At 44.6% G+C, this 21,180-nt stretch overlaps 1 protein-coding gene and 1 non-coding gene across 4 annotated transcripts in view; both read left to right on the top strand.

Moving 5' to 3' along the window:
- The window catches only part of MTOR (mechanistic target of rapamycin kinase), a 154,195-nt gene that overhangs the window by 81,617 nt on the left and 51,398 nt on the right, over window positions 1–21,180 (top strand). For all 3 annotated transcript variants that reach the window (XR_013519787.1, XM_035307714.3, XM_035307715.3), the window contains exon 29: window positions 19,076–19,151. Coding sequence is in view for 2 of the 3 variants with exons in the window: in XM_035307714.3 (XP_035163605.1) it covers window positions 19,076–19,151 (76 nt within the window). In the remaining variant the exon portion in view is untranslated. The remainder of the gene's footprint in view (window positions 1–19,075; window positions 19,152–21,180) is intronic.
- LOC118143539 (small nucleolar RNA U13) lies at window positions 17,297–17,402 on the top strand. The gene has a single exon (XR_004727736.1). It is a non-coding gene; the product is annotated as a small nucleolar RNA U13 (small nucleolar RNA).

Here is a 21,180-nt window from a genome sequence, read left to right as displayed (position 1 = left end):
CTGGAGTTACTGAATAATTTTTTTTTTCTCGGAATCAAAAAGCGGTAGAGGATCAGGTGGATCAGAGTTTGTTTTCTCACATCCCCAGCCTCCTTTGCCTGCTAAAGGGTGAGGATGTTACTGATACCCTTATAGCAACTTGGCATTCTGATCAAAAGGTTCTATTTAGAATTGGCACTGTCTGCCAGTCTCTGCTTTCTTTTTGCAAATGTCTAGCCCAGCAGGGCATTGCAGCCTTAGCTCCATGGAGTTTATTTCACTAAGGAGAATCTGGCCCCAGTTGTTAGCATTCTACAAGGTCTGCTAAACATAGGGATCTTCAAGGATTCTCCTGGCCACGAAATGACACTGACCTTAGACCACATGCCACAGAAGTGCTATGCACCATGCAGTCATGTATAGCAGGGGTCCCTAATCCCCAGGCTGCAGACCTGTACTTATCCATGGTCTGTTAGGAACAGGGCCACACAGCAGGAGGTGAGCAGCAGGTGAGTAAGCATTACCGCCTGAGCCCCACCTCCCGTCAGATCAGTGGTAACATTAGATTCTCACAGGAGGGTGAACCTTGTTATGAACTGCACATGCAAGGGAACTAGGTTGCGTGTTCCTCATCAGAATCTTAATGCCTGAATATGTGAGGTAGAACAGTTTGATCCCGAAACCATCCCCCATCTCCCCACCGCCCCCTCCCCCAAGTCCATGGAAAAATTATCTTCCACAAAACAAGTCTCTGGTGCCAAAAAGATTGGAGACCACTGATGTATAGCATCCCATGTGACCCTGCTACCTTGGAACTCCCATGTAACAGTACAGCAGAAAAATCATAAAAGAACAATAGAACTTTGTAGAGTTCCAGCCAGCTTTTGTTTATTCCTCCCAGTCTGCTTCTCTCACCCAAACAGGAAAATGTTATGAATTGATTCTTATATTTGGGCAGAAAATGAATTAATCATTCATGTTTGCACCCCATGTAGCAGTCCCTTTTAGGAAAGGTTGGAGGCAGTTCACAAGGTTGGTTCAGAAGCATCCAGCCTTTAGCATGAGTGCCTGGTCTTTGACATTTATTTTCTGGAAACTTACTTCATAACTTGACGGAAGACAGAAGCTGTTAAATTGCATAAGCTATCCAAATGTCAATACTCACCCACCCCCAGTTTTGAGGAAAAATAGCTAATTAAAGATATTTCTCATGCTAGAAGACTTATCTGTTTTCTAAAATATCCGCAACCCTATATGATGTCCTAGATTCTGAATTTCTAAAAGAAGAAAAATAAGTCCTTGTTTTGGGCACAGCTAAGTCAGTAGAGAAAACCATGAAGGATGTGGAGGACTAAAATAGTCTTACCTTCTCTGAAGGAGGCTTTTAAGCCCTTCTTCTGCCTTTCAATGAGCAGAGTAACCATAAAAATGGGAATTAACTGAGAAAATCTGGAAAATCTGGGTTGGATACTGTTTAGATTTTCCTTTTCTCCATTTTGCTGGTGGTGAAAGAGGGCTAGCTTGGTGCTTCTGGGAAAGATGTTTATGAAAATTAAGCTTACGTTCTTAATGAAAAAAGTGTACTCAGCCTGGAAGTTCTCAAAGACTTCACAGTTCTTGGGCTGCACTGTCTTGGATGGCACCAAGGTAATCCAAGGGTCACAGAGCAGGGGAGCACCTAGGACTGGTCTCTCCTTCTACCCAGAGAGGAGCATCAGATCTCATTTGCTTGAAAATGCCCAATGGGAGAGACTGCTCCCCACTCTCAGCTTGTGGGATGAATACATCTGAGAAGAAGCTGCCTTGCTGTTAGTTTTAATTGTGTACTTCATAGGAATATTTCACTTCTTCTGAAGTCTTTGAATGAACCCCAGCCTGCCATACTCTATACAGTCACTGAATATCTATCTGCCTTTTTATCCCTCCATCCCATTCCTATCTCAACTGAAAGCCCAAATCCATCACAGAAGGTATTTCCATCTTTTTTCTAAGCTTTCTAATTTGCCACTTCCACCAAAGAATGTGTCCAGAGCCTATTAGAAGTCATTTATCTCAGGTCTTCTCTTTGAGTCCTGTTTTGTTTTGAGGCAGAATTTCACTCTGTTCAGGCTGGAGTGCAGTGGGGCAACCGTGGCTTACTGCAATCTCAACTGCCTAGTCTCAAGTGATCCTTCTACCTCAGCCTCCCAAGTAGCTGGGACTGCAGGTATGCACCACCACACCCAGCTATCTTTTTTTTTTTTGTAGTGATAGGGTCTCACTATGTTGCCAGAGCTGGTCTCAAACTCCTATGCTCAAACGATCCTCCAGCCTCTGCCTCCCAAAGTGCTAGGATTATAGGCATGAGCCACCGTACCTGGCCAGAGTCCATTTTAAATTATGGAATATGGCAAAAAAAAAAAAAAAAAAAAAAAGCCCCTGTCTGATTTCTCTCAGGACTTTATAGCTCTGTTAGCCACCATTCAAGTTGCAGCATCCAGCAATAATGCTGGTCTGGCGTTTGGCTGTCTAGTTAGACAACTGAACTCTTGGACAGTGTGACATGCTAGGATGGGAGACACAGGACAAGGAGGGCCTCCCAAGGGAAATGATACCTAGGTTTTTGTTTTGTTGTTTTCTGTGGGTTTTTTTTTTTTTTTTTTTTTTTTTTTTTGAGATAGAGTCTCTCTGTTGCCTAGGCTGGAGTGCAGTGGTGCAATCTTGGCTCACTGCAACCTCTGCCTCCCAGGTTCAGATGATTCTTCTGCCCCAGTCTCACAAGTAGCTGGGACTACAGGCGTGTACCACCATGCCCTGCCAATTTTTGTATTTTTAGTAGAGACGAGATTTCACCGTACTGGCCAGGCTGGTCTTGAACTCTTGACCTCATGCTCCGCCCACCTCAGCCTCCCAAAGTGCTGGGATTATAGGCATAAGCCACTGCGCCCAGCCTATGATACCTAGGTTTAAATAAAAAGGAGGAAATAGCCAGGAGTGGGATAGGATGTTGTGAGCAAAGGTGCAGCCACGAGACTTGGGCTAGTGGGAGAATGTCAGTAGTCAAGTGTGGCCTAAGAGTCAAGGGTAAGCAGAATGGCAGCAAAAGCTAAAGCTGGAGAGGTGGAGGGGAGCTGTGCCTGGGGAGCCCAGGTGAGGAGCGGGAGTGATCCTCTGCAGACATGAAAAGGAATCCTACAGGTTTTTCCCTCTTGTTCCATTGTTTTCCTGAGTTCCACCAAGAAAGTGGCCTTTTGTAATTGCCAAACAAAATTTTTTTAGAGACAGTGTCTCATTCTGTTACCCAGACTGGAGTGAGTGCAGTGGTGCAATCATGTAGCTCACTGAAGCCTGGAACTCATGAGCTTAAGCAATCCTCCTGCCTGAGCCTCCAAAGTAGCTGGGATTACAGGTGCACACCAACACATCTGGCTGGTTTAAAAAATTTTTTTTTAGTGACAGTCTCACTATGTTGAGGCTGGTGCGGAACTCCTGGCCTCAAGACATCCTCCCATCTCAGCCTCCCACAGTGCTAGGATCACAGGCATGAGCCACTACACTCAGCACTAACAAGGTGTTTCACTGCAAATGAGTGATTTGGAACATGAGAATTTCTTAAAATTGTAATGCATTCATATTAAATACCCTGACAGGGCCATTTGGCATTGGGATTAAGGAGCTAGTACATGCAGCACTTGAGTTCTTAGGCCTAGAAGCAGACTGGATTTTAATCCCTACCCAGCACTTGATTGCCATGTGGCCATGGGCAGATTACTTCTCTGAGTTTGCCAATCTGTGAAATGGAGATAAAAACTATATCGTACCACAGGGTTTTCATGAGACTTGAATTAAATAAAGCAAAGGGTTAAGAATAACTAGGTATTTTGGGATAAGGAAAATAAATTTGGAGGTGTTACACTACTACATATCAAGATCCATAAAGCCACAGTAAGTAAGGCAGTACAGTATGGACACAGGATGAACAAATGGAATAGAGTTAACTGTTTAAAAACAGACCCACATATATAGAGATACTTGATTTTATGTATGTATGTATGTATTTATTTTCTCTCAAGCCATATGATGTAAACACTTAATTTATGACAAGCTAGCACCTAGAACGGTAAGGAAAGGACGGCTAAGTCAGGTCAATATCCTTATGGGGACAGAAAATATTTTTTATTTATTTTTTTCCCTCAGTGATCCCTTTTTGGAAAGAAAAGATTATTGATCTTACGTCACACCACACACAAAAAGCTCAAGTCCAGGAGATTTAAACTCTAAGTGTGAACAATAAAACTTCTAGAAGATAAAATAGGAGATTAGGTAATTAGCTTATTGTAATAAGCAAAGATTTCTTAAACAAGAGACAAAAAATACCAGTCATAAAGGAAAGTATTAAGAAATGCAATAAAAGTAGTCATTCTGTTCATTGGAAGATACAAGAGAATGAAAAGGCAAGAAATATATCTAATACTTAAATATTATAAATGTATTATACCCAGAGTGTATAAAGAACTGTTATCAAACAATAAGGGGGAAAAACGTAGCACAATTAAAAGATTGCAGGTGCAGTGGCGTGCACCAATAGTCCCAGCTACTCAGGAGGTTGAGGTGGAAGGATTGCTTGAGCCCAAGAGTTGGAAACCAGCCTAGGCAACACAGGGAGACCCTGTCTCAAAAAGAAAAAAAAAAGTGACAAAAGATGTGAACAGGCACTTAGTTCACAAACTGAGATATCCAAAAGGCTTATAAATACATGAAAACGCTACCCCATCTCAGTCATTTTGGAAATAAAAATATAAATCATAATAAAATGCTACTGCACACCAACCAGAAGGGCTGAAATGGAAAAGACTGAAAATAACAAATGTTGAGAGATGTGGAGCAATTGGGGTTTTCATGTCCTATTGGTAGAAATGTAAATTGGTAAAGCCACTTTGGAAAACAATCTGTCAGTATCATAAGGCTGAACATGTCCTTACATGTAACTCAACAATTCTCCTCTAGATATTTTCCAACGGAAGTGCGAGCAGCATGCTTTAGAAGACATAGACAAGAGTGTCCACATAATACCCCTCATAATAGCCAAACACTGAAAACAACCCAAATGTTCTTCTGCAGTAAGAAAGATAAATGGTGGTATATTCACACAGTGAAATACTGTTCAGCAATAGAAAGGAAAAGCTCCTGTGACATGCAGCAGCCTGGGTGCATCTCACAAAGATAATGTTGAATTTTATATAATAAAGCTCAAAAACTGAGCAAACAAACCAATTTTATTAGAAGTCAGAGTACTGTTTCCTCTGGGGACATGGAAGGGAGCAGCGACTGGGAGGGGGCTCAGTGCTTCTGAGCTGCTGGCAGTGAGTTGTGTTCTGTTTCTTGGTCTGGGTGGTAGTTACAAAGGTGTCTTCGCTGCCAGGTGCGGTGGCTCACGCCTGTAATCCCAGCACTTTGGGAGGCCGAGGCAGGGGGATCATCTGAAGTTGGGAGTTTGAGACCAGCCTGACTAACATAGTGAAACACCATCTCTACTAAAAATACAAGATTAGCTGGATGTGGTGGCGCTTGCCTGTAATAACAGCTACTCAGGAGGCTGAGGCAGGAGAATCGCTTGAAGCTGGAAGACAGAGGTTGCGGTGAGCCGAAATCACGCCATTGCACTCCAGCCTGGGCAACAAGAGCGAAACTCCATCTCAGAAAAAAAGGTGTCTTCATGTTATGATAATTCATCAAACTATACACTTAGGTGTTATATTCTCTTTTATGTATGTATACTTGAATTAGGATGTTTGTTTTAAAATAGATAATGCACATAAAACACTTGAACTAGTATCGGACACAGTCAATGTCTAGTAAATACCAAGTAGTAGTATTGTCCCAAGTAGGTACTGTATTATTTAGTACACAATTGTCTCATCATAAAAGTCTTCCCTGACTACCCTAGTCTGACATAAATCCCCCGTGTTTTTCTCTAAGCACTCTATTCTCTTCATGGTATTTGCCACAAAAGCAGTTATTTCAGTTTGTACTTTGTTGTGTCTCTACTTCTCTGATTTGTAAGCTCTGTGAAAACAAAGACCATGTTTGTCTTATTTTCCATAGTACCTCTAGCATCTAGCACTTGGCATGAAGCCCAAGACAAAGTACATACTAAATTAGAACTTGTCAAATGAAATAATAAATTCCAAACAGAAGGTTCTCTTCCCCCTAAGTATCTGTTCTGGAGACTTACAGTCTCTCTCCATGGATGTTTCCAGTATTTTACTATGGGGAAGTCTTCATTGTAGGGCATCACATTCTGTCCTTCATGAGGTCAGTTTTCCTTCTTTCAGTCTTAGTCATAGACTCAAAGAGAGTGAAAACTGTGAGGGTTAAGATCCTTCATTTCACCCCCTTTTTCATTTTAATTTAATTAATTAATTTATTTTGATACCAAGGCTCACTCTGTCACCCAGGCTGGAGTGCAGTGGTGGGATCTCAGCTCACTGCAACCTCCACCTCCTGGATTCAAATAGTTCTCCTGCCTCAGCCTCCCTTGTAGCTGGGATTACAGGTGCCCGCCACCATGCCCAGCTTCAACCCCCTGTTTTTTTTGAGAGAGAGTTTTGCTCTTGTTGCCCAGGCTGGAGTACAATGGCACGATCTTGGCTCACTGCAGCCTCCACCTCCTGTCAACCCCCTTATTTAAATCAATAACTTGAGATAGCTTCCTAATTGTATAATATATTGTATACATATCCCTGGACATCACCAGGCTATGTCTCATCACTCTACTTATGAAGACAATGAGCAAGAGAACCATAGAGCATCTGGGTCAGGTTTTATCCCTCTCCCGTTTATTCCGGAAGCCTGTGTAAATGACATATCTGATTACTTCAACCTGCACTGGCCACATGCAACAGCTAATGTTGACAAAATGAAGAAAGTAACATGTCCCTATACAAACTGCCTTATTTCTGGGCAGCTGTAGTCCCCATATTTTATCTAGTAACCTAACAAATCATATCTGTCTCCAAAGGGGAATCAAATGTGCATTATATTGCAATTTCAGTAAATCACCCTTAGCTAGAGACAAAACCTTGTCGGGGGTGGCAGGACAAGATCACACGTCCACACCCTAAGCTGCTCTGTGAACTGCAGGGCTTCTCTTTGGGTTAGACACCTCCACCCTGACTTAGGCACCACAAAGTGGAAAACAGGCCTGTCATTCTTTAAGAATGTTAAAGGATTTGTGCCAATTATGCCTGAGCAACCAATTAATGGCAAGGGTGTCTGGGTTTTACAGTCTGCAGGCAAGGGGCTAAATGGGCAAACAAAATCCACTCTTTGTCTTAATTCTAAACACATGTTTCCAAGGTGTCACTATTGTGCTGTTTGGAAGTATGAGTCCTGCTTTTATAGTTGTTTCCTGGATTCCAGGAAAGGTATGCAGTCCTGTTCTTTTTCTGTACCTCTACTGGAAGAAAAAGCACTTAGTCCACAGAGGTGAAGTTTTGCTCACAGAAAAACACATTTCAGGCCAGGTGTAGTGGCTCACCCCTATAATCCCAGCACTTTGGGAGGACTTTGGCCCAGACAGGAGGATTACTTGAAGCCAGGAGTTCAATACCAGCCTGGGCAATACAGCAAGACCCTGTCTCTATAAAAAATTTAGTGGGGCTCCATGATGACATGCACCTGTGGTCCCAGCTACTCAGTAGGCCAAGGCAGGAGGATAACTTGAGTCCAGGAGTTTGAGGCTATGGTAAACTATGATCACACCATTGCCCTCCAGTGTGGGCAACAGGACAAGACCCTATCTCAAAACAGAAAAGCACAATCCAAACTTCTGGATTCATGCTGACTTCAGAAGGAACAGTGTGCCTCTAGGAATCTGTACCCTTTGTAGAAGCACTCCACGCAGCGAAGAGTAGGAGAATAGAGCAAAAGCAGAAGCAGATTGTATCTTTTGCGGTAGCCCCATCCTTTTTTTCAAATGCCCTTTTGGATTCAGCCCAAGAGGCCAAATGTCTCACCAGTCATCAGTAGAGCATGCATTTACTTCCAGCTGCTATCAAAACTTCCCACAAAGTCACTGGAACAGCTTGCCTTTGTAGAGTGTCTTACGAATCCCAGGGAAGATTCTTCCGTGGAGAAAACTCGCCGTCAACAAGGAATGATAAGAAGAGTTCTGGGGTTTTTCCTAAAGCTGACCAAAAGGATAGAGGGACTTTTGTTACAGAACAAGACCCTTCTAAGGGGAGAAAATTGCTGTATTTCAGTGGTAACCCTCAACTCTTCCACTGAAGTTAGCTCATCCTTAGGACTACCTGGAGATTTCATGGGACTGCTCTTAAACTGAGTTAGAGAAACTGCTTCTGGTTTTTGTATAACACTGGGGGAGGTAAAGAAACCACTGGCAGTTACACTGTGTCCCAGTGCTCTGAAACCTTGACTTGTGTGCTGCATCCCGATTTCAGAGATGTTAAGTTGTGAAAAAAATGTGCATCTTAAAACTGATGAAATCTAGTAGGTGCTGGGCTCTGCCTCATGACCACCTCTGACTGGTTATCCAGTGACGATGGAATGTATCAGTAGGGGCACCACTGGTCTCCAAATTTTTCTGGCACTTTCACTGGCTGTGAATCCTGGTAATCCAGTTACCGTGTGCCCCAGTTCTCTTCCATACAGCTTTCTTTACCAAGAAGGTAGGCATGATTTTTCTTTTCCCTGAACCCAGAATGGGCATCATTATTCCTACACTGTGGCCTAGCTCCTTAATAGAGCAGAAGACAAGCTCACATCTGCTTCTGCGATTAAATGTGAAGAGTCAGAAGCTGCCAGATCACTAGGTGCCACCTCATTTAAGTTTCCCAACTTTATCCTCATAATGGACTGAGTCAGAGTTCTTGGACATTTGGAAGCCAAGAAATCAGGACTTTATCCAAAATATCAACTCGGTTTTGAGTCAAGAGAGATGAACATTAGCTTTGGAGTCACTCTATTGGCCCACCCCTTTTGCTCCTTTTCCCCATCCTTTTCCTGACTGCTGCTTCTTTCTAATAGTCTCTCAGAGCTGTTCATTTCTCTCTGGATGTGAAGAAGCAGAAAGGGGGAGAAGAACCTGCAGGCATCACCAGAAAAGGAGCAGTACTCATTGTTGTAGAGTAAAAAGATAATGGCCAATTTGTCAAGAAGTGTTGACAAGAAAGATAAAGTTGGAAGTAATTAACTGGCTGACATGCTGGGAGCGATGTGCCTGCCAATAGCTCCCTAAATCAGCCAGAGCCTTGGAAATGTGACAGCCATTCATCATTTTTACAACTCGCCTCTGACAGGCTCCTCCATTGTAAACCCTGCCAGCAAAAATCGTGTGCTTTGACATTCTGGGGTTGTACACCTCTCTTTGCCTTATTCTGGGTTGTTCTAAGGCACCTGGGCCCTACATCCAACCAGGAGATGCCTGGAGACAGTGAGTCAAATGGGCCAGCTTGCCAGCTTATTGCTGGGCAGTATTCCTCTCTGGGGCTGGGCACTAGGGTTTGCAGAGCTGACTTTGTAAACTTCTGCAGGACAGTTCACTTACCATAGAGAGTACTGAATGTGAGCTCATTAGCAGCACTCCTGGTGGCCTGGTATCTAGTGCGGCTGCTAACCAGCCATGGGATCGATCAGTGGGAGGCAGCGGGTGTGCAGCCAGTAAAAGCCATTAGGAAGACTGAATGGAGTGGAAAATACCTATGTTAGGTGAAGAGGCAGAACATGAAACTGTATATATGCTTTCATCACCAGTATGCACAGGTAAAAGTATCTTGGAAAGGTGATTATATCATAATCAACTTCCCTCCTCCATGTTTTTCTTTTTAAAAAGTGATACTTCTTGAAAAGATGAGATTTTATTTTGCATGCTCATGCACCTTCCCCTCCCCTTCCCCCTCCCCCACTACTTTCTAATCTCAACAACTGTTAACGTTCTACCTTTTTTATTCTAAGGGCTCACTTCCTTTTCTCATATAGATTCAGCATGTCCTCTAGGTATTGTGACAGACAAACCTTTTTTTTTTTGAGACTCCAGGCTGGAGTGCAGTAATGCGATCTTGGCTCATGGCAACCTCTGCCTCCCAGGTTCAAGCAGTTCTTCTGCCTCAGCTTCTGGAGTAGCTGGGATTACAGACATGTGCCACCATGCCCAGCTAATTTTGTATTTTTAGTAGAGACAGGGTTTCTCCGTGTTGGTCAGGCTGGTCTCAAACTCCTGACCTCAGGTGATCTGCCTAGCTTGGCCTCCCAAAGTGCTGGGATCATAGGCATGAGCCACCTTGCCTGGCCTGTGACAAACCGTTTAAACTGTGACCAGACAGAAAGAAGGATGAAGACATAATAAGAATTCTTTTTATTCTTAGGCCACTCTGAGCCTGAGACATCAGGAGCCTTTTGTTTTGTTTTGTTTTTGGAGACAGGGTCTCACTCTGTCACCTAGTCTGGAGTACAGTACTGCAGTCATGGCCCACTGCAGCCTTGCACTGGTGGGCTCAATTGTTCCTCCTGCCTTAGTCTCCCAAATAACTGGGACTGCAGGCACAGATCACCTGACCCAACTAATTTTTAATTTTTTTTATAGATTCAAAGTCTTGCTATGTTGCCAAGGCTGGTCTTGAATTCTTGTCCTCACGTAATCACCCTGTCTCAGCCTCCCAAGGTGGTGAGCCTCCGCGCCCAGCCAACGAAACCTGTTTTGATTGTCTGAAACTGGCCACCTCACTTGCACCAAACCTTTTTTATCTTGCTGTCTTTGGTCCCCAGGAGCTCCAAGGACACCATATGCCCAACTTTGAAACCTTGTAATGGAGCCAGCCTTCTCTTAATATGTAGCTTTTTCCCTAAGTTCTGGCCCTGCCAGACCCAGAGGCACTGTCTTCACCATCTGATTCTGGCCTTGTCTCCCTTCACTTCCTCTCCTGTCTGCATTCCCAACCTTCTACTCTGTCACTTTTCAGATGTTTTCATTTTGCCTCTGTCCTGCACTGCTGTCGTTTCCCTTCTAGATTAGTATGTTCATTCTTGAGTTCCCCAGACCATTCCCCTGTTCCCAGATTCCCAAGGTAGCTTCCTGATAAAGACATCAAGGCCTAGCCAACCCCAGAAGGAATCAGACTATTTGGTTTTTAATCCTATGTTGAGCACTGAGCTAAGCCTCAGTGCTGGGAGAAGTGACAAGGAGGATCTCAAGCAGTTGCCAGTCTATGAGAGAAACAATAAAAACCATTTGATACAGTGGTTAGGACTCAAAGCAGTGTCCAGGGTGGCCTCAGTGGGCTGGTCAGGCCTCCTCAGTCAGACCTGCCACAGCCCCATCAACTGTGGTGCATGTGTCACCAGCCTGGTGCCAAGGGAATTCAGAGAATTCTCACTTGACAGAGAACCAAATGAAACGCAGACTGTGGTCTGCACTAGAAATAGACAGGAGAAAGAAGGCCCAGGGCCGTTTGGGAAGCCAGTGGGTGTGTTCTCATACATTCCTGATGGGAGCGCCGGGGAAGCCTGAGTGTTCCCCCAGATGTGCCTGCAGATGTTCCCTGTTGCCTGAGGACTTTCCGACAGGCGCGGCCTCATATGGAAGTCTTGCATCACTTCGTTCTGGACAGCCCAGAGGTCACGCGGCGCCAAGGCTGAGGGATGAGGGCAATAATCAAGTGTGCCATGCAAGAAGGCGCTACCAGGCCAAATAACTATGGACCCAACATCTGTCTGGAAGCCTGTGAAGCCGTAACTGAGGACGCTTCAGGAGACAATGGTGATCTCCAGGTGGCAGGAATGGCATTTAGACTGCTTTGCTGAGGGTCAGCATTAAGTCCTTGAGTAGTTAATGAGCCACTAATTTGGTCAATCTCATCTTTCTTCAATAAAAGGCAGCAAGGGGTCTCGGCATGGTGGCTCACATCTGTAATCCCAGCACTTTGAGAGGCTGAAACAGGTGGATCATTTGAGGTCAGGAGTTCAAGACCAGCCTGGCCATCATGGTTGAAACCGCTTTTCCACTACTAAAAATGCAAAAATTAGCTGGACTGTAGTTGCGTGCACCTGTAATCCCAGCTACTTGAGAGACTAAGGCACAAGAATCCTTGAGGTTTGAGGCAGAGGTTGCGGTGAGCTGAGATCACGCCACTGCATTCTAGTCTGGGCAACAGAGTGAGACCCTGTCTCAAAAAAAAAAAAAAAAAGGCAGCTAGAGAAGGCCTGAGAGGGCAAGGCCGTGGGGAGGCAGCAGGCCTCACCGCCCATGTGGGCTGCTCCACCATCCCTTCTGACAAGGCCTCTGCCAGGGGAAGCGTCCGCACAGCTGAATCATGCGCTCAGCTCACCCACTTGCCCTGCCTTGGGAACGAGATTTCCAGATGGTGGGGATACGATGCTTGGTGGAATGGTGTGACGTTTGCTATAGGAAGGCAGCAAGGCAATTTCTTACTATTAGTTCTGCTCAGCTCTAGAAAATGTTTTCCTTAATTGCCAAAAGCTTTCCCAACTCAGTTCAAAACTCGAGTTCAATTAAAGGAGGCTCTGCAATTCAGCCTCCTTTACCAGAATTCAATCTTGGGCTGGGGTGGGGAGAGTGGAGAATGAATGAAAATATGTCTGTACAACCGCTGCCACCGCTGCCTCGTGATACCCAGATTCACCATGTTCTTGTTCCGTCTGTCTTCATTGTCTTCCTAACGCCAGGTTCGGTTGTGGGCTCTGAGTTTTATTATGCAGATAGGCAGTTTCTGTTTGCTCTACAGATTCACAGCTGTGTGATAGCAACTGGATATTAATCATCACCGGAAAACAGTAAAATACAACATACCCTACACCCATGTTTGGGAGGCAGTGGGAATCACTGGTTTAGAAAATTCTTGGGACTCAGTTCTCTTTTCCTTTTGGCCTCGGTGCATGTCAAGAGGAGATGGGAAATCTGGTTGACCTGACATTTCTTCATACTGTTGTAGGCACGTTGCCTTCAAGCCTCAGTCTCTCTAAATGTGTATGTGTTGAGATCTTTTCCACTAGACCAGCATCAGCAGGGTCTGGTTTGTGGTGTTAAGTACTCCCCTGCTGTTGGGCTGGGGCTTTGAACAGTTTGCCCTTTATAAGCCTCCAGCATTAATAAGGAAAGACTGAGGGGCACACAAGGGGGTGTTTATAGAATGGGTTATATAAAACTCCTAGCTGCCTCGTAAAATAAGAATTCCTCGCTAAGGGGGCTTTTGAGCAAAGGCAGTTTCTTCACAGGAGCCAAACATACAGTCTCTCCCTTCAGCTCATAAAACCACATCTCAGTAGAAAAGGGACATAATTCAAAGAACAGCTTTGTATCACCCAGGTAGGCAGGAGACTTGGGACTTAGTGGCTGTGAGCTCCTGCGTTTTCACAGAGGCTTGCTTGTCCTGGACTTTGCAGCCTGAACTATAAGTCTGGCTGTCTTTGAAAAGCCTGCTGTGGTGGCGTGCTGTCACATGGGAGGCTGAAGGCATGTTAGTACCTTCTGGAAGGAAACAAAAAATATGAGATGGGAGCTTGGGTGTAAGAGTGAGGAAGTTAAAATGAAGGCACAGGAGGGCTCCCTTCTCCTGTACGATGAATTCTAGAGAGTTAGTTGATGGTAATGTCCCACCCATTGCTGACATTCATTCATTCTACAGGTGATTCCTGGGTGCCTGCTGCTGCCGAGAGTAGAAAGCTAAGACACAGTCTGGTCCCTCCCATTGCAGAGCTTGCAGCATACCCTTCGTTATTACTTAAGATACTTTTGGCCAGGTGTGGTGGCTCAAGCCTGTAATCCCAGCACTTTGGGAGGCCGAGGCAGGTGGATCACGAGGTCAAGAGATCGAGACTATCTTGGTCAACATGGTGAAACTCCATCTCTACGAAAAGTACAAAAAATTAGCTGGGCACGGCGGTGCGTGCCTGTAATCCCAGCTACTCAGGAGGCTGAGGCAGGAGAATTGCCTGAACCCAGGAGGCGGAGGTTGCAGTGAGCTGAGATCACACCATTGCACTCCAGCCTGGGTAACAAGAGTGAAACTCCATCTCAAAAAAAAAAAAAAAAAAAAAAGATACTTTTTATTTCTTTACCTCAACATGACTAAAGATACTTTTCAGTGGTAACATTTTTAAGAGAAAGTTGCCTTTTAAGAGAAAGCAACAGCCTGTGACCTACTGTGCTGTGTTTTCTTCATATATAAAATGAGAATATTAATAATGGTTTCACAGGGTTGAAATAATACATAGAAAAAGTAAGCGCAGTGGCTGGCACATAGGGTTACCTCTCTTCTTATTTTGGTATCTCCTTGCTGTTGCCTCCCTGGATGGAGTGCCAGAAAGCATGGAGGAAGAAGAAAAACTTAAAAGATCCCAAACAAGGCCGGGCGTGGTGGCTCACGCCTGTTAACCCAGCACGTTGGGAGGCCGAGGCGGGTGGATCACGAGGTCAAGAGATCGAGACATCGAGACCATCCTGGTCAACATGGTGAAACCCTGTCTCTACTAAAAATCCAAAAAAAATTAGCTGGGCATGCTGGCGCGTGCCTGTAATCCCGGCTACTCAGGAGGCTGAGGCAGGAGAATTGCCTGAACCCAGGAGGCGGAGGTTGCGGTGAGCCGAGATCGCGCCATTACACTCCAGCCTGGGTAACAAGAGCGAAATTCCATCTTAAAAAAAAAAAAAAGATCCCAAACAAGATGACAGACTCTCTTGATCACCAAGATTAATAAGCCTGTTTACTTCACTGTCCACAGCGTCCACATCCTTAGTATTCTCCAGCAGCCTTAGAGGCATACATGGGAACTCCTCAGAAGGAAAGAAAAGAAATGTAGATTAGGGGGAAAGTCCTATAGGAAATTAAAGTGGAAAGTGGGGAAGAGGAAAGAATATGCAGGGTGATAGCAGCTGGTTCAATAAAAGTCTCTTTATTCTTTGAACAATCAAGAGAGTAGGTGTGGCTGGACATGGTGGCTTATACCTGTAATACCAACAATTTGGGAGGCTGAGACAGGCAGATCAGGGGTTCGAGACCAGCCTGGGCAACATGGCGAAACCTCATTTCTACTAAAAATACAAAAACATAGCTGGATGTGGTGGTGTGGAGGCTGAGGTGGGAGGATCGTGTGAGTCCAGGAGGTAGACGTTGCAGTGAGCTGAGATTGTCCCATTGCGCCCCAGCCTGGGTGACAGAGCCAGACCCTGTCTTGAAAAAGAGAGTAGGCTGGGCACAGTGGCTCACATCTATAATCCCAGCACTTTGGGAGGCTGAAGTGGGTGGATCACCTGAGTTCAGGAGTTTGAGACCAGCCTGGCCAACATGGCAAAACCCCATCTCTGCTAAAATCAAAAATTAGGCATGGTGGTGGGTGTCTGTAATCCCAGCTAACTGGGAGACTGAGGCAGGGGAATCGCCTGAACCCAGGAGGCAGAGGTTGCAGTGAACCGAGATCATGCCATTGTAGTCCAGCATGGGCAACAGAGCAAGACTTCATCTCAAAAAAAAAAGAGAGAGAGAGAGATTGAGAGTGGATGTGGACAGTGGCCTTCTTATCTTTAGGTTCTTAAATCAGAGGCAAATTAATTTCTCAGAGTGAGGCTGCTCATTTTTTATGAGTTTGTTAGTCAAAGTTGTATTTTTTTTTTTTTTTTTTTTTTTTTGACACAGAGTTTCTCTCTTGCTGCCTGGGCTGGAGTGCAGTGGTGGGATCTTGGCTCACTGCAGTCTTTGCCTCCCGGTTTCAAGAGATTCTCCTGCCTCAGCTGGAGACTCTCCTGCCCGTATCTGGGACTACAGGGATACACCACCATGCCTGGCTAATTTTCACATTTTAGTAGAGATGGGGTTCCACTATATTGGTCAGTCTGGTCTTGAACTTCTGACCTCGTGATCTGTAGCCTTGGCCTCCCAAAGTGCTGGGATTATAGGCATGAGTCACCATGCCCAGTAATTTTGTATTTTCACTAGAGACAGGGTTTCTCCCTGTTGGTCAGGCTGGTCTCGAACTCCTGACCTTAGGTGATTCACTGACTTTAGGTGATTCACCCACCTTGGTCTCACTCCCAAAGTGCTGGGATTTCAGGCATAAGCCGCCACGCCCAGCCTGGAATGTCTCTTAAAGGAATTAGGGCCATATGATTTTTCATTTTTAATTTGCAAAGCTATGCTGGTCAGTCCTTAGAGGCAATGTATAAAGGCCATAGCTGTATTAAGGTAAAATTTGTTTCTCCTTTGAGGTCCCCAGTCAGTACTTCCTGATTTTGATCAGTTTGTTATAAAACTCATTTTTTATGCACTGTAATACATGAGAGAGTGGATTAGAAAAAGGCTTTTTTTGTTTTTTGTTGTTTTGTCCTTGGAGTGAGCCAAGCTTTGGTAATGTTAAAATTTAAAAATAGGCTGGAGGCCGGTTGCAATGGCTCACACCTGTCAGCCCAGCACTCTGGGAGGCTGAGGCCAGAGGATTGCTTGAGCCCAGGAGATTGAGGCTGCAGTGGGCGATGATCATACCACTGAACTTCAGCGTGAGTGACAGAGCAAGACCCCATCTCTTTAAAAAAGAAAGAAAAAAGAACATAGACTATTTTCCAGAGCACAAGATTGAAGACAGTTGTTAGAACTCCTGGATTTTTATGTCTGTTTCAGTTCACCCAGCCCCATGTGTTGAGCAACCAAGTCCAGTACCTGACTTAGGGGGCCAAGAGGCACTGAGAGCTTCTTCCCAATGAACCTGCAGTGGAGTAGGTCCCTTTAGACTTGCCTTTCATTCTCATCTTGGAAAAACTCATACACGGCTTCCTAAAGGAAACGACCACACTATGGTTTCACTTTGAAATTAAAAACATCTCCTAATTAGTTTATGGAGCATATTCTGGCTCATTGCTTTGCTTAGTACCAGCACAAGAAACACCAGTGGGTCAGCCCCATAGCTTTCCCCGCAGATCTGGAGCCTAGAACCTGTATTCTGGATACTCGAACACTTCTACTCAGAAAGCGTTTAGAATTTGCGCTGATGACTTCCTAGTCCTAACTTAAGTCTCCACTGTAGGTGTTGTTATTCCTGCAGACAAGCTAGCAGCTTTTATGCTTGGACAAACATGGTTGAAGGACCTGCTTAGCAATTTCATGTTCATAGTTTCATTTAATTCCCTGAAGAACCCTCTGAAGGAGAAGGTGTTATTAGCTCTGTTTTGTAGATAAGGAATTAAAGTCAAAAAAGATTATTTAAATATGTCCTACTTTGTACCCATAAAAAGTAAAATTTTAAAAATGACTTACAATCCACACAGCTTATAGTTGGCAGAATTAGACCTCCAGAAAGTTAAGCCCAAGTTTCGATCCTTTTGTATTCACGTATGCACAATGATTGGGTTTTTACCATCACGTGTGAGATGTGTCTCCTTCAAGCTTGTTACCACGCATAAGCAAGTGATCAGTCCCACGCAGGGGGAAAAAACTCGTTTTCTGACTCCAAATCCAAGGCTGCTTCATCCCCAACTTGTCCTTAACAAAGAGGCATAAGGGGCTTCAGATGCGGGGGGACTGTCCTGCTTCCTGTGGGCCTTGGGGAAAATCCCTGGCTTTCCTGGGCTTTAGCTTCCCCATTAGTGAACAGGTCTGATAACAACTCTCCCTTCCCACAATCTTATGATGCTCGAGGTCAAAGGAGTGATGGGTCGGAAAGATTATTTGAAAACACTTTGTAAACACAAGGCATTAGCTTATGACTTTCACAAATGTTAGCTTCTTTAGATTTCTGGGCAATTTCCTTTTGGTTTCATTGGAAGAAATGTGGCGGAATTTGGATTTTTAAAAATAATATTTATAACAGCAATTTCTTGCCATATTACTGCATTGAACTCAAATCCTGGAATTTCCCAAAACCACTTAAAAATTAATTCTGGTCAAGCAAACAGTTTGTACTCAAAGCAGTAAACTGGATCCTTGCTCATTAAACCAGTCTAGATGCCCAGGTTGATGTCTCACATTTTGCTCCCTACCTTTAAACAGATGTAATCATTGTGGTCTTGTGAATCTCTCAAGCCAGCTCCTTCGCCCTCCCATCTTTTCCTTCCTTCCATAACTCAGGCTTATATTCAGTGTTGAGCTTAGTTGCATATGTTCCTATGGGAACAAGGGTCGAAGCCCCCGTGGCTCTTCTGCTTTCAGAGCCTCCTAGCAGCCTCTAATGAACGATCTTCAGGCACCAGACCTCCCAGTGGCACTGCCCAGATGTCCCAGTGCAGTGACAGCCCTCCAGCCTAAAGATGGCATCAGCAAAGCAGGGTGTCAGTGAAAAGCATCTCTACAGTGGAAGCCAGTTCAAGGAACTCCAGATGTGGTCCCTTGGCAGCCTTCTGTAAAGGGTGGAAGGGGACAGCCCCTGAAGAGAGTCTAAGGAGGCATCTGAATTTGAAGGGAGTGAGCTCTGTCAGAACACTCAGCATAGCTGCATTGCCACAGCTCCCAGGGTTCTGTCATTGATGTGCGTGGCCCAACTTTGGTACCATCTCTGTGTCGTTCACAGTCTGATGCTTTTGATTAATTTCGTTATTCTGACTACTGAAAGCAACTGATGAGAAGTTAAGACATAAAAGTTCAGAGGAGCCAGGCACTGTGATATATGCCTGTAATCCCAGCTACTGAGGAGGCTGAGGCAGGAAGATCACTTGAGCCCAGGAGTTTGAGACCAGCCTGGACCACATAGTGAGACCCTGTCTCAACAAAAAATGTTCAGAGGATTCTCATATTGTTGTGTACTACAACAGGGATAATTTCGTATCCAAGGTTTCTGGTGTTTCAGAAACAGACACATGTTGCCCGCCTGCCAGGATCTGAGGAAACCAGTCTGTGCTGTTAGAGGAAGGGCCCCAGAACACCAAAGATGAGTGTTCCCATTACCCCCAAAATTAGGGGAGGAGACCAAAAACCTTTTTCAGATGAAATTATTTAAACTGAGCTTTCTGGATGGTAATAGATAATTGATACTCTTTTGGCATCTGCAAGACATCGTCCTCAAAGTGCTGGTAAACTATCTGCCCACAAATGACCCGCACATCTCCTACCCTACCCTCAGACCTGTTGAGTGTAACTACCTCTTCCCTTTGTTTTCTCAGCATTAATAATAAGCTACAGCAGCCAGAGGCAGCAGCTGGAGTGTTGGAATATGCCATGAAACACTTTGGAGAGCTGGTAAGCCCCTCATTCCTTTGGAAAAGTGGACATAGAAACTTGGCTAGGGAGGTGTAGGCCCTGACCTTTAGAAAGTTGCTTTCCTTTTCTGTTTTCTCCCCAATTCGTAACAGTCTAATACTGACTTACCTATCTTCAGGATGAAAGAGACAAACAATGGGCCAGACTGAGTGGCTCAGGCCTGTAATCCCAGCACTTTGGAAGGCTGAGGCGGGCAGATCACCTAAGGTCAGGAGTTCAAGACCAGCCTGACTAACATGGTGAAACCGCGTCTCTACTAAAAATACAAAAAAAAATTAGCCGCACATAGTGGCAGGCACCTGTAATCCCAGCTACTCAGGAGGCTGAGGCAGGAAAATCACTTGAACCTGGGAGGTGGAGGTTGCAGTGAGCTGAGATCACGCCATTGCACTCCAGCCTGGGCGACAGAGCAAGACACTGTCTCAAAAAAAAAAAAAAAGTAAGAAAGAAACAGTGTTGTAGGGACTATATTTCAGCTGAACATAAATCATGAGGGTAGACGTGAATACACAGTAAGCACTGATTTTATCAAACTCTTAGCATGTGCCTGGCCCTTGGCTAGGTGTTTATATACTTCATCTAATTTGGTCCTCACAACAATGCTATAGTGGTTTCTGGGGTTTTTTTCTTTCTTTCTTTCTTTTTTTCTACTTGCTGTTGATTTGTAGAAGTGGTTACTGTTGTTATCACATTTTACAGCTGAGAAGACTGTGGTCCCAGCAGGTTAAGAACCTGTTTGAGGCCGGGCGCAGTGGCTCATGCCTGTAATCCCAGCACTTTGGGAGGCCAAGGCGGGTGGATGGTCAAGAGATGGAGACCATCCTGTTCAACATGGTGAAACCCCGTCTCTACTAAAAATACAAAAAATTAGCTGGGCGTGGTGGCGTGTGCCTGTAATCCCAGCTACTCAGGAGGCTGAGGCAGGAGAATTGCCTGAACCCAGTAGGCGGAGGTGCAGTGAGCCGAGATCGCACCATTGCACTCCAGCCTGGGTAACAAGAGCAAAACTCTATCTCAAAAAAAAAGAACCTGTTCTGTTTGAGCTGACATAGAGGATAAATGGCAGAACCAGGACTTGAACCAGGGCGGTCTGACATTGGAGCCAAGGCATTTGCCCCTGATCTGAGTTATCTTTGTGGGAGCTTGCGTTGTGTCTAGGCCACAGCTAATCCTCACTGAATACTTAGGAAGACACAGTGGCAGTTCTTCAGAAAATATATGCCATAATTGATACCTGACATTGAGGGATTTTTGTGTTCGTCATTGCTTACATAGCTGCTTCTCTACTGCCATCTTTGGCGTTCCAATATTTAAAATGTTTCTGTTATTCTTTGTGGTCTTGGCAGGGCATTTTGATAACTTCCAAAATATATGAAGCATCAACTTAGCATTGAATTCCTGGAAGGTCAAGAAGCTCTAGATCCATATATTTGACGAGGAACCTTTCATTAGTCATGCAGGTCGTTTACTGTGGTTTGCCTTGATCAGGAGCCCAGGATATTAAAGTGAGAAAAATAGTGAATATTTAACATCACTTTGATCATCAGCATTTTGCCTCACAGACAGGCTAATAAATTAGAATGAAACTTTTAAGGGAATCTTTTGCTCTCTTTAGCACATATTGTCTGTAACTAGACTAAGACAGCATTTCTCCAGATGATGGCACAATAGAAAGAACTATGTCTCATCCATCCTTTTCACAATCCTTGTTTGCAGAGAGAAGAAAGTAGGGCGAGAGGGCACTTAATGTACTCCACCTAGACCAAGATGTTCTCTCCTTTGATATCCTTAGAGCTTAGATCTCAGTAAGTGCTGATTGAAACAAGGAGTCTTCAGACATCTGGTATTCAGGTGGTCTACCAGCAGATGGTTTATACCCCATACTCAGAATGCCAACCTTCTGTGAAAGTTTCTCCATCTTCAGGTTCCAAAGGTGGCCATTAACTCCAGGATTATTGCTAAACCCATGGTGGATTTTCTGTTATATTTAGGTAGCTGAATCATATTA

Source organism: Callithrix jacchus, chromosome 7 (assembly GCF_049354715.1).
Source record: "Callithrix jacchus isolate 240 chromosome 7, calJac240_pri, whole genome shotgun sequence".
NCBI classification, from domain to species: domain Eukaryota; kingdom Metazoa; phylum Chordata; class Mammalia; order Primates; family Cebidae; genus Callithrix; species Callithrix jacchus.
The sequence above is the reverse complement of the archived record's forward strand: the minus strand, read 5'-3'. Positions and strand labels throughout refer to the sequence as shown.